The 24372-nt window shown below is 68.7% G+C and overlaps 2 protein-coding genes across 5 annotated transcripts in view; both read left to right on the forward strand.

The window, feature by feature from the left end:
• LOC138806627 (podocalyxin-like protein 2) overlaps positions 1-16379 on the forward strand; it is a 28976-nt gene extending 12597 nt beyond the window's left edge. The window contains exons 5-10 of the mRNA XM_069992067.1: positions 596-1236; positions 3111-3185; positions 12165-12312; positions 12520-12581; positions 15205-15384; positions 16062-16379. Coding sequence (XP_069848168.1) covers positions 596-1236; positions 3111-3185; positions 12165-12312; positions 12520-12581; positions 15205-15384; positions 16062-16259 — 1304 coding nt within the window. The 3' untranslated portion in view covers positions 16260-16379. The remainder of the gene's footprint in view (positions 1-595; positions 1237-3110; positions 3186-12164; positions 12313-12519; positions 12582-15204; positions 15385-16061) is intronic.
• Positions 16380-17177: 798 nt separating this feature from the next.
• On the forward strand, positions 17178-23878 carry LOC138806600 (ankyrin repeat and BTB/POZ domain-containing protein 1). Of its 4 annotated transcripts, XM_069992021.1 has the most exons (12): positions 17187-17335; positions 17431-17493; positions 17569-17624; positions 18331-18475; positions 18827-18986; positions 19059-19104; positions 19417-19533; positions 19615-19733; positions 21235-21333; positions 21563-21730; positions 23113-23313; positions 23393-23878. In XM_069992021.1, the coding sequence occupies exons 1-12, from the start codon at positions 17280-17282 to the stop codon at positions 23597-23599; spliced, it is 1437 nt and encodes a 478-aa protein (XP_069848122.1). In that variant the 5' UTR covers positions 17187-17279; the 3' UTR covers positions 23600-23878. The 4 variants fall into 4 exon arrangements, with proteins under 4 accessions (XP_069848123.1, XP_069848121.1, XP_069848122.1 ...); XM_069992022.1 differs by having other exon boundaries at positions 17178-17335; positions 18827-19104; positions 23113-23226; XM_069992020.1 differs by having other exon boundaries at positions 17186-17335; positions 18827-19104.
• Positions 23879-24372: the final 494 nt, after the last annotated feature.

The following is a 24372-nucleotide window of genomic DNA, read 5'->3' on the forward strand; positions in this document are numbered from 1 at the left end:
ACCTCTGAGCCACATTCCTAAGCCCCAAATGAGTTCTATCATCAAAGGGAAATGCTTGCCCTCCCCCCAGCCTCGTTCCCCACTCCTCCCCTGTGCTCCCCGACATGACCACGGTCTGCTTTTGCCGCTCCGTCTCTGTGAGCATATTGGGGTTCTTTAGAAATATTATGCAGGTGGGGTACAGAGGGGGTGCAGTCATGTCAGGCACATGTCCTTGTGGACACGGTCGCCCCTTCCCTCCCGCTCTCCCAGGTTTTCCCTCCCAGTGTCCCAGTTTCCAATGTCGTGTCCAGTGAGTGCGAGTGCCACTGCTGCTTCTGTTGCCCTTTGTCCCTCCATTTCTGTGCCTCCCCTTACCTGCCCAAAGACAGATAAATAGGACAGAGACGGCAACGAAGAGAGAAACCCTTGAGTTTCTCATTCCCGGAGTTCATTTTGCTTTGTTGTTTTGTATGATCAGAGCTCGGAAGGCCCCGTGCCTTGTGTTCCTCCGTTGGAGGCTGTGTGAGGCTGGAGTCCCGCGGGCTCATCCGGGCGGGCTTCCTGTGCGTGGCCAGAGCGCCGCTCACGGGTGAACTCTCGTCTCTGCCCTCAGACTACATTTTCCCAGACCTGACGGGCAAGGCGGCCTCTCTGGAGGACCCCGACCTCCCCTCCGCTCTGCCCAAGATGAGCCTGGCTGAGCCTCCCTGGCATCTGCCTCTCCAAGAGGAAGAGGAGGAGGAGGAGGAGAGGGAGAAGGAAGAAGTGGAAAAGGAGGAGGAGGAGGAGGAGGAGGAGGAGGAGGAGGAGCTGCTCCCTGTGAGCAGGTCCCAGGAAGAAGCCCCGACGCTGGCCACCTCTCCCAGCACCACCGGCCGCAGTCAGGAGGATCCCGGGGACCAGGCCGTGTCCCAGGCCGAGATGGAGAGCACTGTGCAGCCCAGCTTGGCGCCGCCCTCAGCCACCCCAAGTGCAGCGTCCCCGGAGGGTCCGGACATCACCGGTCGGGAGGCCGGGCCTGGGGCAGAGCTCCAGGCAGCCCAGGAGGCGGGCGCCGGGGCCACCCCCGGGACCGCCGGGACGGGGACCTGGCCTCCCCCCGCAGGAGGCGGGGCTGCACCACCCACAGAGGGCCCCCGGTACCCTGGCACTCCAGCCTCCTTCCCGCCCACCCCCCAAGACTCAGACCCGGCACCTTCTTCCACCGCCCCGAGGCAAGGAGACCCCAGCCGGCAGCCCTGGGACTCGGCCCAGGTAAGCCCCGCACCAGCCGCTGCCTCCATGGTGCCCCTCCTCCCTGCCCAGATGGGGGGGGGGACGGCAGGGGCAGAGGGCCTGGGGTGCCGGACAAGGCCTCACAGTGGCTGCGAAGCCTCCGGAGACGCTGCCGCCAGCCTGGCTTCCCTCGGTTCAGGCCCTGCCTCATGCTCCCACCCGCGGCCCCTGCTCACACTCACACACACTCCAGTCAGTGTGTGCCCAGAAAGGGAGGGGAGGGGAGGGAGACCCCACATCATCAGCCCGTGTGCCTGGCTGAACAGCAGACCAGCCCTCTGAAGCCTGGATGTTGGACAAGTCCCAATCCCTGGGTACCTTGCTTGGCCTTCCTTCTCTTCTCTTTTGCCTGTGCTCTGGAAAGAGATACTAACTCCCAGCTACTATGGGGCAAAGACCAGGAGGAGGATGGTTCCATTATCTGAAGTTAGTGAGACCCTTACAGCTCAGTTAATAAGGCACATGAAGTGGTGAACTCTGTGATCCCAGTACATGTTGTGCCTTCAGGAGATGGGGGATCAGGGGGTGAGCTGGGCCTGGAGATGCAACACTCCGTACCCAGAATTCAAACCCCAGCACTGCCACACACACACACGTGCACACACACACAACACACACGGACACACACCACACACGGACACACACCACACATGTACGCACACACACACGCGTGCGCACACACCACATGGACACACCACACACACGCGCACACACCACACACACACATACACACCACACATGGACGCACCACACACACGCGCGTGCGCGCACACCACACGCACACACACGCGCACACAACACACATGCACACACCACACCCACACACACCCACACATACCCACACACACACCACACATGGACACACACCGCACACACACGCACCACACGCGCGCACACAACACACACAACACACACACGTGCGCACACACCACACGCACATACCACACATGGACACACACCACACGCACACACACACATACCCACACACACACGCCTGTGCACACACCACACGCACACACACACATACCCACACACACACCACACACGGACACACCACACACGGACACACCACACACACACGTGTGCACACACACACACCACACGGACACACATGTATGCACACACACGTGTGCGCACACACCACATGCACACACACACCACACGGACACACACCACACGCACGCGCACACACCACACACACACACATCCACATACACACCACACATGGACACACCACACACACGCGCGTGCGCACACACCACACGCACACACCACGCACGCACACACACGCACCACACACGCGCACACAACACACACAACACACACAGACACACACCACACGCACGCACACGCACGCACGCACCACACACGCGCACACGCACACGCCACACGCACACACCCACACATACACACACACCACACACGGACACACCACACGCACGCACACGCATGCACGCACCACACACGCGCACACAACACACACGCACATACCACACACACACATACCCACACCCACACCACACACGGACACACCACACACGCCACACACGCACACACCGCACGCACACACCACACACCGCACGCACACATGCACACACACACACACATGCACACACCACACACGCACACACCACACATGCACATCACACATGCACACACACCACACACACGCTCATACCACACACACACACCACACACATGCACGTACACGCACACACCACACACACGTCTGCAGCCCTGGACTTGTCAGCCTGGCACAGCAGGGGCAGAGCCCTGCAGACCCAGACCCACTTCCCTGCCCCCACCCTCCCTCCGGGGACGCCCCCTCAGGCCTCCTTTGTCTCTGCTCACAGGTGATCTGCAAGGACTGGAGCAATCTGGCTGGGAAGAGCTACGTCATTCTGAACATGACAGAAAATGTAGACTGTGTGAGTGTCCTGAAGGCGAGGGGCTGGCGAGGGGCCTGGCCCAGCCAGGGCTAGCCATGGCCATCCCGAGACGGTGCTCTCCTGTGCTCAACCGTCTAAGACCTCCTCCCCCCTGCCTCTCCTTCCCTCCCTCCCTCCCTCCCTCCCTCCCTTATTCCCTCTCTCCCTCCTTTCTTTTTTTTTTTTTTTTTTTTTTTGTCGGTCATGGGGCTTGAACTCTGGGCCTGGGCGCTGTTCCTCAGCTTTTCAGCTCAAGGCCAGTGCTCTACCACTTGAGCCACAGCGCCACTTCCGGCTTTTTCTGCTTATGTGGTGCTGAGGAATCGAATCCAGGACCTCATGCATGGAAGGCATGCATTCTGCCACTGAGCCACCTTCCCAGCCCTCTTCCTTTCTTTCCCTCTTTCCTTCTCTCCTAGTACTGGGACCTGATCTCAGAGCCCCATGCTCGAGAGCTCAGCTTTTCAATTCTCCAGGCTGACAGGGTGGGCTTGTCTCTGTGGGCAGTATCTTAACTCTCTGGGCATATTCAGCTCTGCTTCTGGAGACAAGGTCTTCGTTGTTGTTTATGCTCAGGCTGGCCTTGAACCCTTGGGCTCAAGTAATCCCCCTGCTTTAGCCTCCTGAGTTTGGGGACTACACCATGCACTACTGTGTCCCATGGAGTCTTCTTGCGAAGTTGTTTTCACTGTCAGTGTGGTAATGCACACTTATAATCCTGGCACTCAGAAGACTGAGGCAGCAGGGCCACAAATTCAAAGCCAGCCTGGCCACTCAGACTCTTTCTCAAAAAAAAAGAGTTGCTTTCTCCCTGTGGGAGTCACTTGGCCAGTGGTTCACTTTGGCTCCGCTCTTCCCTGTGTCCGCTCTCCACTGTCTGCCGGTGTCCGCTCTTCCCTGTGTCCGCTCTCCACTGTCTGCCGGTGTCCGCTCTTCCCTGTGTCCGCTCTCCGCTGTCTGCCGGTGTCTGTCCTTCCCTGTGTCCGCTCTCCACTGTCTGCCGGTGTCTGTCCTTCCCTGTGTCCGCTCTCCGCTGTCTGCCGGTGTCTGTCCTTCCCTGTGTCCGCTCTCCGCTGTCTGCCGGTGTCTGTCCTTCCCTGTGTCCGCTCTCCACTGTCTGCCGGTGTCTGTCCTTCCCTGTGTCCACTCTCTCCACTGTCTGCCGGTGTCTGTCCTTCCCTGTGTCCGCTCTCCGCTGTCTGCCGGTGTCTGTCCTTCCCTGTGTCCGCTCTCCGCTGTCTGCCGGTGTCTGTCCTTCCCTGTGTCCGCTCTCTGCGCTGTCTGCCGGTGTCAGTTCCTGGCCAGGCCAGCTAGAGCTGTGAGGCATGTGTGGCACGCCTGGTATTCCAGCCACGCTGAGGCACAAACAGGAAGACCGTGTGACCTGCTTTGAGCACCGTGAGGGGGCCTTATCTGAGAAACAAGGAGAGTAAAAAAGGGCTGGAAGCGTGGCTCGAGTGGTTGAGCACCTGCCCAGCAAGCACAGGCCTTGAGATCAATCCCCAGTTCTGGAAGGGAAAAAAAGAGTTTTGATTGTGTTAGGCAAGGCCTTCGTGCCGCCCCGGCCCTCGCCTGGCCCGGCCTGGGAGCTGGGGGGGCGTCTGGGCTAGGGGACTGACCCCTGGAAAGGGTGTGCGGGCTGGGGCCGAGCTGGGCGGCCGGTGGCCCGTGGCCGTGCCCTCCTGCGTCCTCTGGCTCTCTCAGGGACCCTCTGCTGCCGCCTGGCCGTGCTAGGGCTTGAACTTAGGGCCTCTCACTTGGTAGCAGGCTGTCCACTCCCAGGGCGGCCTCCAGCCCTCTGGGCCCTCAGGAATAGGCAGCCAGGACTGGTCCAGCTCCGGTCCACCAGGAGCAAGGCCTGGGGTTGGGCACCAGCTGGGGGAGAAAATGAAAGGACAAGAAAACTCGACAGCAGTCCCTGCTGGGGAAGTACTGTCTGCCAGCCGCCGTCGCAGAGAGCGGGGTCCGGCCGGCCCCGGGCAGACTTTCTGCTCCTGATTCTGGGTTCTCACCCGCTGGCAAGCCCCAGGCAGGAAGCAGCCGTGGCTCTCCTTGGCTCTCCCCATTCTGCCTCAGGGTCCGGCCGCTGGGTTTGCTTCGTCAGGAAGCTCTGCCTGTCCAGTGTCTGTCCCCTCCTGTGCGTGAGCCTGTCCAGTGTCTGTCCCCTCCTGTGCGTGTGCCTGTCCGGTGTCTGTCCCCTCCTGTGCGTGCGCCTGTGTCAGTGCGCGTGGCGCAGACCATCTGCTCTCCACTGCCATTGGGCGGGTAGGGGGAGGAAGATCGGCAGCGTCCTAACGGGTGGGTTTTAGCCAGACAGTGTGCTGTAACTCTTACGGATGCCCAACACCTCGTAGAAACACCAGTGAGAGCTTGGGAAGTAGCGCTGTGTTCTTTCTGCTACCCTGTTAGCTGAGAGCTGCCTTGTTTCCTGGTCTAGTAAGACATTCGGTTCATTCCCCCCCGCCAGGCACCTGGGACCCCGAATTCTCCTGCATGTGTGCTGCCTGCTCTCGGGTCCTGCGGTCTGCCTGAACAAGAAAGGGGGAACTTAGTGTGGTTCTGTCCCGAGGCAACATGGATATTAAAATGCAGTTACTCTGTCTGCCCTGGTCTTGTCTTCTGTGTTAATCTCATTTCATACCCAACATCTTTGCTGTGGTTATCAACACTGTTTTCAAGGCTACCACCTCCTTATACTAAGAAAACCCAATTTACCGTCTAACCACTTGAGTTAAGTGTATTCCTTTTGGTATGAAACGCGGCTGTCCTTGAAGCTGTGTCCACTAGCAAGGCCCTGCTCCCCCTCCTGGCCCCTGGCCTCCGCCATGCTGTTAGCCATCCCGTGTCCGTGTGATCGTACCACATTTGTCATCTTGTGTCTGGCTTTTTTCCCTCCGCATGTCAGCCTCAAGGTGTTTGTGTTGTGGCTGGTGTCACGACTGCCTTCTCCCTTAAGACTGGAGAGTGCGCCCCTGCCATCCGTTCATCCGCTGAGCCCCGTGTCCTCGGCTCTCGGGAGAGGCCGGGCTGCTCAGCCTTCCGGTCTCTTGGGGGAGCCCCGTCCCAGCTGCCCCGCGGCTCAGGCTCCCATTCCCACAGCTCCAGCACACAGGGCTCCGGTGTCTCCACACCCGCCCACTGTTCGTAAACCAAGGCCATCTCCACAGCCTTGCGGCGATCAAATGAGCCCTGAGAGGCGGCGTCTCTCCCCCGGGGGAGCGTGGGGGGGAGCGGTCATCCATGAGGGTTTACCGTGTTATCAATCGTCATGCGTAGCTGGTGCCTGACCTGCTTTGTCAGTAGGTTGGTGTTTTGCCTTCTGCGACTTGCCCCACCTGCAGCTCTGCTCTGGCCCAGCCTCCTCCTCCCCGCGTGGATCCTTGTGGGCCAGCCGTCTGTGGCTGACACACCTGCGCCCAGTCGTAGGGCGTCCCCTGGCTCCTGGCTCCGGGAGATGTGCTCTGTTGCTCAGGGGCCTGAGGAGAGGTGGGGTGTGGGGGAAGGGAGCGAGTGGCAGAGGGGCTGCCCTCTGGAAGCTGGAAGCAGAGGGGAAGGTGGGCGAGGCCCCAGGGCCCCTCCAGGCTGGGCCCCTGACCACTTCCAGCAGTGCCACAGGGCCTCGGTGGGCGCTCAGGACCACGCCATGGCCACGCCCCTCCCCTCGAGGAGTCTCAGCCAGCACAGGTGTGAAAGTCTTGCATTTTCTTGCATTCTTTTCTGTAGTGTTTTTGGCTGTAGTTTCAGACTTACAAAAGAATCCTGTGGCCGGGCGCTGGTGGCTCACGCCTGTCATCCTAGCTACTCAGGAGGCTGAGATCTGAGGATCACAGTTCAAGCTAGCCTGGGCACAAACACCTGTGAGACTCATCTCCAATAAACCACTAGAAAACTGGAAGTGGCGCTGTGGCTCAAATGGTAGAGTGCTAGCCTTGGGCTGAAGAGCTCAGGACAGCACCCACGCCCAGAGTTCAATCCCCACAACCAACCAAACCAAAAAAAAAAAAAAAAAATCCTGGTTCACCACATTTTAGCTGTGCGCACATATGTGTTTTGGGGCTTGAACTCAGCCTGGACGCTGTCCCTGGGCTTTTTCACTCAAGGCGAGTGCTCTAGCAGCAAGCCACAGCGCCACTTCTGGCTCTTTGGTTGGAGATGACCACCGTGATTCTCAGATCTCAGCCTCCTGAGTAGGATCACAGGCGGGAGCCAGCAGCGTCCAGCTTGTTAGCATTGTTTTCAAATCATTTGAGAAAATCTTGGAACTCATCCCTCCCTTTTGCTCCCCTCTAGAATACTGGTTTGTGTTAACTCAGGAGTATCTTTGTAGATAACCATAGCAAACTTATCAAAATCGGGAAATGAACTGAGGTGCCCGCCCACCCCATGGCTTCGTTTGCATTTCACCAGCGCGTGGGCCTTCTTGTTCTAAATCATAGGTGTGTCCATCTTCAGCCTGTCTACTCACTTCCTCAGACTTTGTGATGTATTTGAAGAGAATAGGAATGCAAGATGGAGCGATATGGAGAAGCATCAGCTTCACCAGCTTGGAATCTACCTGAGGCTTCACAGGACACTGGGAGGGAGCTGTGTGGAGAGCGGAGGCAGAAAGCAGTGGAGCCAGAGCGTCTGGCTTGGAGTTCCAGAAGTCGAAGCAGCCCTTGCCTTAGAGACCCAAGGGTCCGCAGCTTTCCCCAGCTTACCACGAGACCAGCTCGTGGCCATTTAGTGAGAGCCACAAAGGCCCGCGCACCTGTGCAGAGGGCTGGGTTGACACCTCGAGGAAAGGGCCCAGGCCACGGAACACTCCAAGAGCCCAGGCCACGGGCACGCTCTCACCAGCACCCAGGCCACAGAACACTCCAAGAGCCCAGGCCACGGGCACGCTCTCACCAGTGCCCAGGCCACAGAACACTCCAAGAGCCCAGGCCACGGGCACGCTCCCCAGCACCCAGGCCATGGGCACGCTCTCACCAGCGCCCAGGCCACAGAACACTCCAAGAGCCCAGGCCACGGGCACGCTCTCACTAGCGCCCAGGCCATGGGCATGCTCTCACCAGTGCCCAGGCCACAGAACACTCCAAGAGCCCAGGCCACAGGCACGCTCACACCAGGGCCCAGGCCAAAGAACCACCAAGAGCCCAGGCCATGGGCACGCTCACACCAGGGCCCAGGCCACGGAACACTCCAAGAGCCCAGGCCACAGGCACGCTCACACCAGGGCCCAGGCCACAGAACACTCCAAGAGCCCAGGCCACAGGCATGCTCTCACCAGTGCCCAGGCCACGGAACACTCCAAGAGCCCAGGCCACGGGCACGCTCACACCAGTGCCCAGGCCACAGAACACTCCAAGAGCCCAGGCCACGGGCACGCTCTCACCAGGGCCCAGGCCACAGAACACTCCAAGAGCCCAGGCCACGGGCACGCTCACACCAGGGCCCAGGCCACAGGCACGCTCACACCAGGGCCCAGGCCACAGAACACTCCAAGAGCCCAGGCCACGGGCACGCTCTCACCAGTGCCCAGGCCATGGGCATGCTCTCACCAGTGCCCAGGCCACAGAACCTCCAAGAGCCCAGGCCACGGGCATGCTCACACCAGCACCCAGGCCACGGAACACTCCAAGAGCCCAGGCCACGGGCACTCTCACCAGTGCCCAGGCCACAGGCATGCTCTCACCAGCACCCAGGCCACAGAATACTCCAAGAGCCCAGGCCACGGGCACGCTCTCACCGGCGCCCAGGTCACGGATACACACCAGCGCCCAGGCCACAGACACACTCTCCAGCGCCCAGGCCACAGGCACGCTCACACCAGCGCCCAGGCCACGGGCACACTCACACCAGGGCCCAGGCCACGGACACGCTCTCACCAGCGCCCAGGCCATGGACACGTTCACACCAGGGCCCAGGCCACGGACAGACACACCAGCGCCCAGGCCACGGGCACGCTCACACCAGCGCCCAGGCCACGGGCACACACACCAGGGCCCAGGCCACGGACACACTCTCACCAGTGCCCAGGCCATGGACACGCTCACACTGGGGCCCAGGCCACGGACACGCTCACACCTGGGCCCAGGCCACGGACACGCTCACACCAGCGCCCAGGCCACGGACACGCTCACACCAGCGCCCAGACCACGGGAACGCTCTCACCAGCGCCCAGGCCACAGAACAAGAGCTCAGGCCACGGGCACGCTCACACCAGGGCCCAGGCCACAGGCATGCTCTCACCAGGGCCCAGGCCACGGACACACACCAGGGCCCAGGCCACGGAACACTCCAAGAGCCCAGGCCACAGGCACACTCACACCAGGGCCCAGGCCACGGGCACGCTCATACCAGGGCCCAGGCCACAGGCATGCTCTCACCAGTGCCCAGGCCACGGACACACACCAGGGCCCAGGCCACGGAACACTCCAAGAGCCCAGGCCACGGGCACACTCACACCAGGGCCCAGGCCAGGGGCACGCTCACACCAGGGCCCAGGCCACGGGCACACTCACACCAGGGCCCAGGCCAGGGTCACGCTCACACCAGGGCCCAGGCCACGGGCACACTCACACCAGGGCCCAGGCCACGGGCACACTCACACCAGAGCCCAGGCCACGGGCACGCTCACACCAGGGCCCAGGCCACGGTGCTCTCCCTGCCCAGCTCTGGGGTCAGCCATTTCTCCAAGGAGCCTTGGTTTCTTCTGAAACCAGGATCTGGGCTCCAGGCAGTCTGGCAGCAGGGGTGTCGGCATCTTTGAGAAGGACTGTGATCTAGATCTGCCCCCTTCCTGCGAGAGCCCCCTTGCAGCCTGACAAAGACACAGGGAACTTTAGTTCTGTATTTCTAGAAACTTCAGTCCCTTTTCCGTGGGACATGCAGTTCTCCGGGAGCCTTGGCGGAGCATACCGTGGCATTGTGAGCCTGGGCGTGAGACCTGGGACTGCGTCTGGCACTTGCCTCCACCCTCTTGGTGGTGTTGGGAGGAACTGGGGCTCAGAGGCACAGCGCTTTGCTGAGGCCTCAGAGCTGACAGGAAGGACAGGCACGGCCACAGCGTGGCTCCCTGACAGCCCTCAGCTCCCAGCTGATGATGGTGGAGGGCCGTGCGTGGTGGGGAGCCGGGTGGCTGCACGGGGACAGCCACAGGGCGGGAGGGCCGCGGGGCGGGAGGGCTGTGGGGGGGTGGGGGGAGGAGGGCCGCGGGGCGGGAGGGCTGTGGGGGGGCGCGGGGCAGGAGGGCTGCGGGGGGGTGGGGGGAGGAGGGCCGCGGGGGGGGGCCGCGGGGCGGGAGGGCCGTGGGGCGGGAGGGCCGTGGGGCGGGAGGGCCGCGGGGGGGAGGGCCGTGGGGCAGGAGGGCCGTGGGGGGGCATGGGGGGGCACGGGGCGGGAGGGCCGCGGGGCGGGAGGGCCGCGGGGGGGGAGGGCCGCAGGGGGGGAGGGCCGCGGGGCGGGAGGGCCGCAGGGGGGGAGGGCCGTGGGGCGGGAGGGCCGCGGGGCGGGAGGGCTGTGGGGGGGCGCGGGGCAGGAGGGCTGCGGGGGGGTGGGGGGAGGAGGGCCGCGGGGGGGAGGGCTGTGGGGCGGGAGGGCCGTGGGGCGGGAGGGCCGCGGGGGGGAGGGCCGTGGGGCAGGAGGGCCGTGGGGGGGAGGGCTGCGGGGGGGGGCCGCGGGGCGGGAGGGCCGTGGGGCAGGAGGGCCGTGGGGCGGGAGGGCCGCGGGGGGGCATGGGGGGGCGCGGGGGGGCATGGGGGGGCGCGGGGCGGGAGGGCCGCGGGGCGGGAGGGCTGCGGGGGGTGGGGGGAGGAGGGCCACGGGGGGGGCCACGGGGGGGGGGCCGCGGGGGGGGAGGGCCGCGGGGGGGAGGGCCGTGGGGCAGGAGGGCCGTGGGGGGGCATGGGGGGGCGCGGGGCGGGAGGGCCGCGGGGCGGGAGGGCTGCGGGGGGTGGGGGGAGGAGGGCCACGGGGGGGGCCACGGGGGGGGGCCGCGGGGGGGAGGGCCGCGGGGGGGGAGGGCCGCGGGGGGGAGGGCCGCGGGGGGGGGCCGCGGGGGGGGAGGGCCGCGGGGGGGGAGGGCCGCGGGGGGGGAGGGCCGCGGGGGGGAGGGCCGCGGGGGGGAGGGCCGCGGGGGGGAGGGCCGCGGGGGGGAGGGCCGCGGGGGGGGGGCCGCGGGGGGGGAGGGCCGCGGGGGGGGAGGGCCGCGGGGGGGAGGGCCGCGGGGGGGAGGGCCGCGGGGGGGAGGGCCGCGGGGCGGGAGGGCCGCGGGGGGGAGGGCCGCAGGGGGGGAGGGCCGCGGGGGCAGTCGGCACCTGGTTCAGGCAGCGTGGACCGGCCTGCCCGCCCCCCAGAGGACACAGGAGAACGCAGGGCCCTGCGGGTATCCGGGCAGGTGAGAGCCCGCACAGCAGCCAGCCTGGTGGCCTTTGGAGCTGGCATGGTGACCAGGGAAGTGCTCACTAGCCTGGGCCGCAGCAGAAAAGCAGAGATTGGGAGTGCCGCAGGCCCTGGTGGCCATGCGTGCAGAGACCCGGGCAGCTGGGAGAGGGCCTGCCCGCCCTCCAGAGCGGCTGCTCCCACAGCAGGCTGGACTCACCCCCGGCCAGCCTCTTGTTTCTGGTACACATGACGAAACCGTACCTGTGTACAGAGGAAGTCTGCAAGCGGGCCATCCCCCTGCCGGCGGCCCCTCTGCCCATTAGGGCGACGGGGGCCAGCCCGCGTCTGCCCACGGCTGCAGAGGCATCTGGGTTGTGCCCAGGACCTACTGTGTCCAGCCCCAGCCCAGCCCCCACACCAGCAAGTCCCAGACCTACCCCTGGCTCCACGTGGGGGTCTTGGGGAGCCCAGGCCGCCTCTGGCCAGAGCCGAGAGCCACGGTGGAGGTGATCTTGGAGTTTCCGCTCCCCGTCAAGCTCGGGCTCGCGGCCATCTCCAGCACTGACCGCGCCAGGGCGTCCGGCCGGTCCTGAAGCAGGCCTCTCCATGCAGGAGGCGTTCCGGCGGCGCCGGGGCCTGCGGCTGCTGGCGCTGGTGGAGGAGGCGCTGCCCGGCCGGGGCCGTGGCGCCTGGCGCATCTCCCTGAGCAAGCCCAGCGAGAAGGAGCAGCACCTGCTGATGACGCTGGTGGGCGAGCAGGGTGAGGCGGGCTGCCGGGCGGCCGGGGATCGGGCCGGGTGCTGTGGGGGGGACCGGCTGGCTGGCCGGCGGAGCTGCAGGAGCCGCATGTGTTCACGCCTGCCCCACGTGCTCCCCACTGAGGGCTGTGATCCCTGGGGCTTCAGTGGGGGAGGGGGGGCTGGCGTCCCCTGGGGCCCTGTCTGCTGATGGTGACTTTGTCCCCTAGGGGTGGTGCCCACCCAGGACGTGCTCTCTGTGCTGAGCAGCATCCGCCGGAGCCTGGAGGAGGTGAGTGGGCCAGCCCTGTGCGTCCACAGCCGGCCCGGCCCGACAAGCGCGGGCTCTTGGGACAGGTGTGCGCTGCCGGGGCCGAGGGCGGGGCGGGGCCTGAGGGGTGGAAAGTGGGCCGCCATGGACATGGGAATGCCCAGGGCAGGGCTGCGGGACAGTTACAGAATCTCCAGCCTGGCCCCAGTCCCAGCTTGGAGACTGGGTTGGGCTCCGATCTCGGGGGCCTGGGCCTGGCCCCCGCAGAGGCCGGGCCCCACAGCCTTTCCATTCTCACAGCTGCTACCCTGACCCGAGCTGTCTGGTGTGTGTGCACCAGTCCTGGGGAGATAAGGGTCTCATGACTTTCCTGCCTGGGCTGGGTTTGAACCGCAATCCTCAGATCTCAGCCTCCTGAGTAGCTGGGATGACAGGTGTGAGCCACTGGACCTAAGCAGGAGTGGACGGCCCTCCTTGCTCTTGGGGGCCTCCTCACCTGCCACAGGCCAGGGAGGCACCATTGTTCTCAGTAAATACCACGTGCACAGATCACTCCGTGCAGCCCTCAGTCTCCAGCAGGCTCCTTTGGGGGCGGGGGCTGGGGGGTGGAGGCGCGCTCCCACAGAGCCTGCAGGGGGGAGGGGGGAGGGGAGAGCGCTCCCACAGAGCCTGCAGGGGGGAGGGGGGAGGGGGGAGCGCGCTCCCATAGAGCCTGCAGGGGGGAGGGGGGAGGGGGGAGCGCGCTCCCATAGAGCCTGCAGGGGGGAGGGGGGAGGGGGGAGCGCTCCCATAGAGCCTGCAGGGGGGAGGGGGGAGGGGGAGGGCGCTCCCATAGAGCCTGCAGGGGGGAGGGGGGAGGGGGGAGCGCGCTCCCATAGAGCCTGCAGGGGGGAGGGGGGAGGGGGGAGCGCGCTCCCATAGAGCCTGCAGGGGGGAGGGGGGAGGGGGAGGGCGCTCCCATAGAGCCTGCAGGGGGGAGGGGGGAGGGGGGAGCGCGCTCCCATAGAGCCTGCAGGGGGGAGGGGGGAGGGGGAGCGCGCTCCCATAGAGCCTGCAGGGGGGAGGGGGGAGGGGGGAGCGCGCTCCCATAGAGCCTGCAGGGGGGAGGGGGGAGGGGGGAGCGCTCCCATAGAGCCTGCAGGGGTGTGTGTGTGCAGGGGGGGAGGGGGAGGAAGCACGCTCCCATAGAGCCTGGGGGGGAGGGGGGGCGAGCATGCTCCCGTAGAGCCTGCAAGGGGTGTGTGTGTGTGTGTGCAGGGGAGGAGGGGGGAGGGGGGAGCGCGCTCCCATAGAGCCTGCAGGGGGGAGGGGGGAGCGAGCACGCTACCGTAGAGCCTGCAGGGGGGAGGGGGGAGGGGGGAGCACTCCCATAGAGCCTGCAGGGGTGTGTGTGTGTGTGTGTGCGCGTGCAGGGGAGGAGGGGGGAGGGGGGAGCGCGCTCCCATAGAGCCTGGGGGGGGAGGGGGGCGAGCACGCTCCCGTAGAGCCTGCAGGGGGGTGTGGGGGGGGAGAAGCGGGCTCCCATAGAGCCTGCAGGGGTGTGTGTGTGTGTGTGTGTGTGTGTGTGTGTGTGTGTGTGTGTGCAGGGGGGGAGGGGGCGAGCGCGCTCCCGTAGAGCCTGGGGGGGGGGGGCGAGCGCCTTTGCATTGCCTGGGGCTGCTGAGGGCTGAGGGTCTTCGTCTGGGAACACGGGTGTGCGGGCAGTGTGGACACCCGGGCTGGCTGACTGCCTTGTGCACGCCGGTCCACTTCCACTCCTTGCATCTGGGCGTTTTGCCCTTCCAGGTTCTCAGTTCACACTCACTTGGCTCAAAAGCATGCTGGGTCTTTGGTAGAGTATGGAAGTGGGTAGAGTTGGCGTGTTGGTAGGTGACTAGCAAAAACATGACGCCTGCTAACTTAAAAAACGAGAGCCGGGCAGCAGTGTCTCTTGGTACTCAGGAGGCTCAGATCTGAGGATGAAGGTTCGAAGCCAACCTGAGCAAGAAAGGCCATGAGACTCTCCAATTAATCACCAAAAGTCAGAAGAGGTGCTGTGGCTCAAGTGGTTGAGCACTAGCCTTGAGCAGAAAAGCTCAGGGACAGCGCAGGCCCTGAGTTCAAGCCCTAGGCCTGGCACCAAAACAGATAAAACCTGGAGAGACTTGCTGGGAACATACAAGCGGTTCAACAAAACTGCAGAGGCCAAAGCCAGATCTCGGAAAGGGGTGCAGTGCACCCTGGCCTGCCCAGCCCGCAGGCCCTCCTTGCCCCCCCTTCTGCTGGTGCGGGCCTGCCTCAGGGCCTGTGCTGGGAGAGGGAGGCCGGAGAGGCTTGCTGCTCTGCGTTCACGGTGTTCCGGGGTCTCAGCAGCCAAACACAAGCACTGTGCCCTCACCCTGAAGGTGCGGGCTGGGGGGGGCTCTCTCTACTTAACCGGGGCCCCGCCCAGTGGGGCTGTGGCCAGCAGCTTGGGGTCCATGTGAGTGGAGTGAGCACCAGGCAGGGGTGTGGGGTCAGCGGCAGGGAGGGCTGGGTGCCAGCCCGGCAGGGGGTGGGGGTGGGTCCAGGCCCCAGGCCTACCCTGTGCCCCAGTCCTAGTTCCTCCCGAGCCCGGGGCAAGGTGCCCCCCCTCCGGCTCAGGAACTTGGCCCCTTGACCCCAGATTGGAATCCAGAACTACTCCACCACCAGCAGCTGCCAGGCGCGGGCCACCCAGGTGCGCAGCGACTACGGGACGCTGTTCGTGGTGCTGGTGGTCATCGGCGTCGTCTGCTTCCTCATCATCGTGCTGGGCCTGCTCTACAACTGCTGGCAGCGCCGGCTGCCCAAGCTTGAGCGCGTGGTGAGCGCGGCGGGCCGGGCCGGGCGGGTCTCCGGGGTGAAGTGCTCGCACGGGCCCCGCGGCAGCCGGGTGCGGGGTGCCGGGTGCGGGCGGGTGCCCGGGGTGAAGTGCTCGCACGGGCCCCGCCGCAGCCGGGTGCGGGGTGCGGGGTGCCGGGTGCGGGCGGGTGCCCGGGGTGAAGTGCTCGCACGGGCCCCGCCGCAGCCGGGTGCGGGGTGCGGGGTGCCGGGTGCGGGGTGCCGGGTGCCCGGGGTGAAGTGCTCGCACGGGCCCCGCCGCAGCCGGGTGCGGGGTGCGGGGTGCCGGGTGCGGGCGGGTCTCCGGGGTGAAGTGCTCGCACGGGCCCCGCCGCAGCCGGGTGCGGGGTGCGGGGTGCCGGGTGCGGGCGGGTCTCCGGGGTGAAGTGCTCGCACGGGCCCCGCCGCAGCCGGGTGCGGGGTGCCGGGGTGCGGGGTGCCGGGTGCGGGCGGGTGCCCGGGGTGAAGTGCTCGCACGGGCCCCGCCGCAGCCGGGTGCGGGGTGCGGGGTGCCGGGTGCGGGGTGCCGGGTGCGGGCGGGTCTCCGGGGTGAAGTGCTCGCACGGGCCCCGCCGCAGCCGGGTGCGGGGTGCGGGGTGCGGGGTGCGGGCGGGCCGGCCTGGCTCGCGCTCAGCCCCAGCGGCCTCTGGGTCCCCGCAGGCCCACGGCGAGGAGCTCCGCTTCGTGGAGAACGGCTGCCACGACAACCCCACGCTGGACGTGGCCAGCGACGGCCAGACGGAGGCGCAGGAGAAGCAGCCCAGCCTCAACGGCGGCCCCGGGGGCTGGAGCGCGCTCATGGGCGCCAAGCGCGACCCCGAGGACTCGGACGCGTTCGAGGAGGACACCCACCTGTGACGCCTGTGACGCCCGCGCCACGCCGCACCCGCCCGCCCGGCCCCGGCCCCGGAGCCGCGCCCGCCGGGGCGCCGCCCGCTCGGACTCCATTAAAGCCGCCCGAGACCGCGTGGGCCTCTGCTTGACGCCTCCTTCCTGCGTCCCGGGGGCGGGGCCGGGCGGCCTTCCGGGGGCGATGGGCGGGGCCTGGGGGTCCTCAGGGCGATGGGCGGGGCAGGGGTGGTCCTCCGAGGTGACGGGCGGGGCCTGGGACAGTCCTCAAGGCGGTGGGCGTGGCCCAGGGCGGCCCTCCAGGTGAAGGGCGGGGCCAGGGGCGGTCCTCAGGGCGATGGGCGGGGCAGTCCTCCGGGGTGACGGGCGGGGCCTGGGACAGTCCTCAAGGCGGTGGGCGTGGCCCAGGGCGGCCCTCCAGGGTGATAGGCGGGGCCAGGGGCGGTCCTCAGGGTGATAGGCGGGGCCAGGGGTGGTCCTCCGGGGTGACGGGCGGGGCCTGGGACAGTCCTCAAGGCGGTGGGCGTGGCCCAGGGCGGCCCTCCAGGGTGATAGGCGGGGCCAGGGGCGGTCCTCAGGGCGATGGGCGGGGCAGTCCTCCGGGGTGACGGGCGGGGCCTGGGACAGTCCTCAAGGCGGTGGGCGTGGCCCAGGGCGGGCCTCCAGGGTGATAGGCGGGGCCAGAGGGCGGTCCTCAGGGTTATGGACGGGGTCTGGGGCGGTCCTCCGGGGCGATAGGCGGGGCCTGGGGGGGTCCTCAGGGCGGTGGGCGGGCCCGGGACGGTCCTCCGGGGCAATGGGCGGGGCCGGAGCCGTCCTCCTGGGCGAGGGGCGGGCCTCAGGGCGGTGGGCGTGGCGCAGGGCGGCCCTCCGGGCGGCCCGTTCTACGCTCCGCACCGGTCCTCCGGGCGCCAGGCGCCGCTGCGGAGCCAACCTGCCCGGGTCGGCCGGGAAGGGCGGGGCGGGGCGGGGCGTGTTTACATCCGCCCGGCGCCTCCCGAGGTCGTTCCGCCGGCCGAGCCTCCCGTCATGGACACCAGCGACCTGTTCGCCAGCTGCAGGAAGGGGGACGTGGGCCGCGTGCGGTGAGGACGCGCGGGGCGCGGGCGGGGCCGGGGCCTCGGCAGGGCGCCCGGAGGGGGGCCCGCGCGCGCTGACCCGCGCCTCCTCCTCGGCCCAGGTACCTGCTGGAGCAGCGGGACGCGGAGGTGAACGTCCGCGACAAGTGGGACAGCACCCCGCTGTGAGTGCGGGCGCGGGCGGGCGCGGGCGCGGCGCGGCGCGGCCTCCGCTGACAGCGCCCGCCCGCCGCCCGCAGGTACTACGCCTGCCTGTGCGGGCACGAGGAGCTGGTGCGCTACCTGCTGGCCAGCGGTGAGCACGGCGCCCCGCGGGCCGCGCCGGGCGGGCGGAGGGCGGAGGGCCGGGGCGGAGGGCGGAGGGCGGAGGGCGGAGGGCGGAGGGCCGGGGCGGAGGGCGGAGGGCCGGGGCGGAGGGCGGAGGGTGGAGGATGGAGGGCCGAGGGCCGAGGGCGGAGGGCGGAGGGCCGGGGCGGAGGGCGGAGGGCGGAGGGCCGGGGCGGAGGGCGGAGGGCGGAGGGCCGGGGCGGAGGGCGGAGGGCCGGGGCGGAGGGCGGAGGGTGGAGGATGGAGGGCCGAGGGCCGAGGGCGGAGGGCGGAGGGCCGGGGCGGAGGGCGGAGGGCGGAGGGCGGAGGGCCGGGCGAGGGTGGGGGGTGGGGGGCGGGGGGCGGAGGGCGGAGGGCGGAGGGCCGGGGTGGAGGGCGGAGGGCGGAGGGCGAGGGCGGAGGGCGGAGGGCCGGAGCGGAGGGCGGAGGGCGGAGGGCGGAGGGCGGAGGGCCGGAGCGGAGGGCGGAGGGCGGAGGGCCGGGGCGGAGGGCGGAGGGCGAGGGCGGAGGGCGGAGGGCCGGAGCGGAGGGCGGAGGGCGGAGGGCCGGGGCGGAGGGCCGGGGCGGAGGGCGCGGCGGCCCGCGGGGCGGAGGGCGGAGGGCGGAGGGCCGGGGCGAGGGCGCGGCGGCCCGCGGGGCGCCCGCCCGCTGACGGCTGAGCCCTGCCGCCCCAGGGGCCCGCTGCGAGGCCAACACGTTCGACGGCGAGCGCTGCCTCTACGGCGCGCTGAGCGACTCCATCCGCCGCGCGCTGCGCGACTACAAGCACGTCACGGCCGCCTGCCGGAGGCGGGACTACTACGACGACTTCCTGCAGCGGTGAGCCGCGGCGGGCGGGGCCGGGGCCGGGGCCGGCGGTGGGCGGGGCCGGCGGCGGGTGGGGCCGGGGCCGGCGGTGGGTGGGGCCGGGGGCGGCGGTGGGCGGGGCCGGCGGTGGGTGGGTCCCGGCGGTGGGCGGGGCCGGCGATGGGTGGGGCCGGGGGCGGCGGTGGGCGGGGCCGGCGGCGGGCGGGGCGGCGATGGGTGGACCCGGCGGTGGGCGGGGCCTGACCCGGCGGGGGAGGAGTCTGGGCCGTGGGTGGGCGGGGCTGGCCGGGAGGGCGGGGCTGCGCCCCTCCCCGCACCCAGAGGGCCCACCGTGACCCCTCCGCGCCCGTCCGCGCCCCGCAGGCTCCTGGAGCAGGGCATCCACAGCGACGTGGTGTTCGTCGTGCACGGAAAGCCGTTCCGGGCGCACCGCTGCGTCCTGGGTGCGCGCAGCGCCTACTTCGCCCACATGCTGGACACCAAGTGGAAGGGCAAGAGCGCGGTGGTCCTCCGGCACCCCCTGGTGCGGCCCGGGGCCCGGCGCGGGGCTCGCCGCCCGGCCGCCACCCTGACCCCTGCCCGTGTCTGTCCGCAGATCAACCCCGTGGCCTTTGGGGCCCTACTGCAGTACCTGTACACAGGTGACCCCGGCTGCCCGCCCGGGAGCCCCTGGGCGCGGGGGGGGGGGGGGGGGGGGGAGGGCAGGGAGGAGGACAGGGGGAGGAGGGGCTGGACCCGCCTCCCGGCTGCCCCTGAGCCACATGCAGCTAGAGCAGACCCGCGGGCCTGGAGGGGAAACCCAGGCAAGGGCAGGCCCTGAGTGGTCCTTGTGCTGGTAGATGGGCTGAGCGGGAGGCCCAGGGAGGCCTCTGTGCCCCCACCTGACCCCCCAGGGCCCGACCCTTCCCCCTACCCAGCTGAACCCCACACACCTGACCCCCACCCCCTGCCAGGCCGCCTGGATGTGGGTGTAGAGCACGTTGGTGACTGTGAGCGCCTGGCTAAGCAGTGCCGGCTGTGGGACCTGCTGGATGCCCTGGAGGCCAAGTGTGAGAAGGTGTCTGAGTTCGGTGCGTCCGGGCCCCGGCCGACGCCCTGGGTGGCAGCGGGCAGGACCAGCCTGGCCCCCTGAAGCCGCTCTCCCTCCCCAGTGGCTTCTAAGCCAGGCACGTGTGTCAAAGTGCTGACCATTGAGCCCCCTCCCACCCACCCCCGGCTCCGAGAGGACATGGCGCTGCTGGCCAACTGTGCTCTGCCTCCGGAGCTGCGAGTAAGCACAGGCGGGTGCGGGGGGGGGGGGGTAGGCCCCATGGGGACAGGAGCAGGGGTGGGCAGGAGCAGGGGTGGGGGTAGGAGCAGGGGTGGGGGCAGGAGCAGGGGTGGGGGCGGGCAGGAGCAGGGGTGGGGGCAGGAGCAGGGGTGGGCAGGAGCAGGGGTGGGCAGGAGCAGGGGTGGGGGCAGGAGCAGGGGTGGGGGTGGGCAGGAGCAGGGGTGGGCAGGAGCAGGGGTGGGGGTGGGCAGGAGCAGGGGTGGGGGCAGGAGCAGGGGTGGGGGCAGGAGCAGGGGTGGGGGTGGGCAGGAGCAGGGGTGGGGGTGGGCAGGAGCAGGGGTGGGCAGGAGCAGGGGTGGGCAGGAGCAGGGTGGGGGTGGGCAGGAGCAGGGGTGGGCAGGAGCAGGGTGGGGGTGGGCAGGAGCAGGGGTGGGGGTGGGCAGGAGCAGGGGTGGGGGCAGGAGCAGGGGTGGGGGCAGGAGCAGGGGTGGGGGTGGGCAGGAGCAGGGGTGGGGGTGGGCAGGAGCAGGGGTGGGGGTGGGGGCAGGGGTGGGGGTGGGCAGGAGCAGGGGTGGGGGCAGGAGCAGGGGTGGGGGCAGGAGCAGGGGTGGGGGTGGGCAGGAGCAGGGGTGGGGGTGGGGGCAGGGGTGGGGGTGGGCAGGAGCAGGGGTGGGGGTGGGCAGGAGCAGGGGTGGGGGCAGGAGCAGGGGTGGGGGTGGGCAGGAGCAGGGGTGGGGGCAGGAGCAGGGGTGGGGGTGGGCAGGAGCAGGGGTGGGGGCAGGAGCAGGGGTGGGGGTGGGCAGGAGCAGGGGTGGGGGCAGGAGCAGGGGTGGGGGTGGGCAGGAGCAGGGGTGGGGGCAGGAGCAGGGGTGGGGGTGGGCAGGAGCAGGGGTGGGGGCAGGGGTGGGGGTGGGCAGGAGCAGGGGTGGGGGCAGGAGCAGGGGTGGGGGTGGGCAGGAGCAGGGGTGGGGGTGGGCAGGAGCAGGGGTGGGCAGGAGCAGGGGTGGGGGTGGGCAGGAGCAGGGGTGGGGGCAGGAGCAGGGGTGGGCAGGAGCAGGGGGGTGGGCAGGAGCAGGGGTGGGGGTGGGCAGGAGCAGGGGTGGGGGCAGGAGCAGGGGTGGGCAGGAGCAGGGGTGGGGGCAGGAGCAGGGGTGGGGGTGGGCAGGAGCAGGGGTGGGGGTGGGCAGGAGCAGGGGTGGGCAGGAGCAGGGGTGGGGGTGGGCAGGAGCAGGGGTGGGGGCAGGAGCAGGGGTGGGCAGGAGCAGGGGTGGGGGTGGGGGCAGGAGCAGGGGTGGGGGTGGGCAGGAGCAGGGGTGGGGGTGGGCAGGAGCAGGGGTGGGGGCAGGAGCAGGGGTGGGCAGGAGCAGGGGTGGGGGCAGGAGCAGGGGTGGGCAGGAGCAGGGGTGGGGGTGGGCAGGCCTCACGGGGAGCCGGCTCCCGTGGCTGGGTTCTGGTCTCCCTTCTGGCTGCTCGCCCTGAGGCGGCGGCCATCTTGTGGCAGGGGGACCTGGGTGAGCTGCCCTTCTCGTGCCCGGACAACTTCAACAGCTGTCCCGACGTCTGCTTCCGCGTGGCAGACTGCAGCTTTCTCTGTCACAAGGTGTGCCTGTCCCCCCTCTGATGCCCTGCCACCACCCTGAGTCCTCCCCCCCTCCATTGCCCCCACCACCACCCTGAGACCTCCCCCCCTCTCCACTGCCCCCGCCGCCCTGAGTCCTCCCCCCTCCCCCCCCCCCCCGGACCCAGGGCCGTGGGTGGAGAACCAGGCCCGGGTCCAGGGGACCCCGGGGAGACCCCAGCCCTGGCTCTCCGGCACCCGCCGCCCCCAGGCTTTCTTCTGTGGCCGCAGCGACTACTTCCGGGCCCTGCTGGAGGACCACTTCTGCGAGAGTGAGGAGCCAGGGGCCCCCGGGGCGCCCACAACCGTCACCCTGCAGGGCATCTCACCCGAGGTCTTCACCCACGTGCTGTTCTACGTGTACAGTGACCACACTGAGGTCCGTCTAGGCCGAGTGGGGCCCAGCCACGCTCCCCCCCCCACCATGCTCTCCTCCGCACAGCCACGCTCTCCCCCAGCCACGCTCCCCCAGCCACGCTCTTCCCCAGCCACACTCTCCCCCCACAGCCACGCTCTTCCCCCCAGCCACGCTCTCCCCCACACAGCCACGCTCTTCCCCACACAGCCATGCTCTTCCCCCTGCCATGCTCTCCTCCCCCAGCCACGCTCTTCCCCAGCCACGCTCTTCCCCCACACAGCCACGCTTTCCCCCGCCACTCTCCCCCCCACAGCCACGCTCTTCCCCCTGCCATGCTCTCCTCCCCCCAGCCACGCTCTTCCCCAGCCACGCTCTCCCCCCACACAGCCACGCTCTCCCCCACACAGCCACGCTCTCCCCCACACAGCCACACTCTCCCCCAGCCACGCTCTTCCCCCCAGCCACGCTCTCTCACGGAAGGGGGATTGCAGTGGATGTTTTTGGTGGGGCAGAAGGGGACAGGCTTCCTGTCCTGAGGTAGTGACACTTGGACGTGTCAGGCTGTCCCTTCTATGTAGGAGGGAGAGGGGCGGGCGCCTTCTCTTGCACTGGCTGCAGACAGTGTGGGGTTCCATGGCAGGTGTGAGCATGCCCCGTCATGTGACAGTGTGGGGTTCCGTGGCAGTGTGGGGGTCCATGGCAGGTATGGGCGTGGCCCTGTCACGTGGCAGTGTGGGCCCTGTCAGCTGACCCAGGGAGGCAGGAGCTTGTGTTTTGGTCTGAGGCGTGTGTCCGGTGGGTGGCTGGGCTGACCTGCCCGGCAGGGCCGCCAGGCTTCTCTGAAGGCTGGGGCCTCAGGCTCCAGGCTCCGTGATGGAGCAGCTGGGGCCACGGGGATGGGCCTGGATCAGGAGAGCTCAGTGTACAGGAAGGGCCACCACGGCCAAGCGCCTGTGCAGGACCTTGTCCTCTGCACGTGGAGATGGGCCGGCGGAGAACTCAGGCCCGCTTGCCCGGGTCTGTGGGGTGTGGATGGGACACCAAACCCGGCTTGACCTGGAGCTGGCCTCTCAGGCTGTGTGACTCGGGGCAAGTTTCTTTACTGCCCACTGGAGACGGCGGGACACAGCTGGCGGCCTCCTTGGGTCTCGTGTGACAGACAGAGGCTGGAGAGGAAGGGGTTTGCCCCGGGCCCCACAGCCACACGAGGTGGAGCCCCAGGTGTGACGGCCCGGGCTGTTTTCTCAGGCGCTGCCTCCTGCTGGCCCCCAGTGGGGACCAGGGCCAGGCTGCTCCCACCAGCGCGTCCACCCTCCTCCCAAACGAGCCCAGCACCAGCCCTTCCTTGGGCCAGGGAACCCGCGCTGCTGTGGGGCGCAACTCTGCTCCTCTTTTTATCGCAGCTGCTGCCCGAGGCAGCCTACGACGTGTTGAGAGTGGCCGACATGTACCTGCTGCCCGGCCTGAAGCGGCTGTGTGGCCGCAGCCTGGCCCAGACCCTGGACGAGGACAACGTGGTGAGCGTGTGGCGCGTGGCCAAGCTCTTCCGCCTGGCGCGGCTCGAGGACCAGTGCACTGAGTACATGGCCAAAGTCATCGAGAAGGTGGGGGGGGCCGGGGGGCCGGGGCTGGGTGCGGCGGGGCCGGGGTGTGGCCGGGCTGAGCGACTGTCCCTGTCCGCAGCTGGTGGAGCAGGAGGACTTCGAGGAGGCGGTGAGGGAGGAGGCGGCCGCCGTGGCGGCCCGGCAGGAGACCGACTCCATCCCCCTGGTGGATGACATCCGCTTCCATGTGACCAGCACGGTGCAGACCTACAGCGCCATCGAGGAGGCCCAGCAGCGGCTGCGGGCGCTCGAGGACCTGCTGGCGTCCATCGGCCTGGACTGCTGAGCCTCGTGGAGCCCAGAGCCCCGTCTGGGGCGGCGTGCGGGGGGGGGGGGGGGTGCAGCAGCGGTCTCCTTGCACACCTGAGGGTCTTTGGGGACAGGTGTGTGTGTGCGTGGGTGTCTCCTTGCACACCTGAGGGTGATGGGGAAGGTGGGGGGGGGAGCCGTGGGGCCCAGGGCTGGGGTGGGCACTCCGGCCTGTGGTGCCTGCTCCCTGCCCACCCCGGCGAGCGGGGTGGGAGGGCCAGGGGTGTCTGTGGTAATAAAGCTTGAATTCACCGTGGGGCTGTCTGTCCAGCGCAGCCAGGTGGGGCAGGCTTTGGGGAGTGGCGGCTCGGGCGTCTCCAGCGTGCTCCTCGGTGGTGCGGGTCCACCCAGCGGCCCTGACCCCAGCAGCCTGGCTCTGCCCGTCAGTCCCACGGAGCCTGCTCCGGTGTGCGCTGGGCGGGCCGTCCCCTCAGCCGTGCCCTTCCTCCGCCCAGGGACGGCGGCGTGGCGGGGGTGGGGAAGGGGTTCGTGGTCCCGGGGTCCCTCCGGCCCCACTGCCGTCAGCACTGCACATCCCGCCCCCGCCCCTGCCCTCTCCTAGAACGTTTCGGATCTTATCTTCCCTGTCTAGAACATTTTCATTTTTTTGTTTCTTAAGATGGGGAGGGAGGGGGCCGCACCAGGAGCTGGCAGAGGGGATTTGCCTGTCTGGAGCCAGAGAGACAGAGACGGCTCCCCGGGGGCCTCAGGGCTGGGCTCATCTGCAGGAAGAGGCCAGTGCCACCCTGG

Source organism: Dipodomys merriami, unplaced genomic scaffold (genome assembly GCF_024711535.1).
Source record: "Dipodomys merriami isolate MVZ:Mamm:240054 unplaced genomic scaffold, mDipMer1.0.p SCAF_401, whole genome shotgun sequence".
NCBI classification, from domain to species: domain Eukaryota; kingdom Metazoa; phylum Chordata; class Mammalia; order Rodentia; family Heteromyidae; genus Dipodomys; species Dipodomys merriami.

Excerpts from the sequence above, each read along its gene's own strand:
- LOC138806600 (XM_069992020.1), top strand. The coding sequence starts at position 17,280 with ATGGACACCAGCGACCTGTTCGCCAGCTGCAGGAAGGGGGACGTGGGC. Across the intron at positions 19,105-19,416 it reads ACTGCAGTACCTGTACACAG|GCCGCCTGGATGTGGGTGTA; the intron begins GTGACCCCGGCT and ends ACCCCCTGCCAG. Across the intron at positions 19,734-21,234 it reads CTCTGCCTCCGGAGCTGCGA|GGGGACCTGGGTGAGCTGCC; the intron begins GTAAGCACAGGC and ends ATCTTGTGGCAG.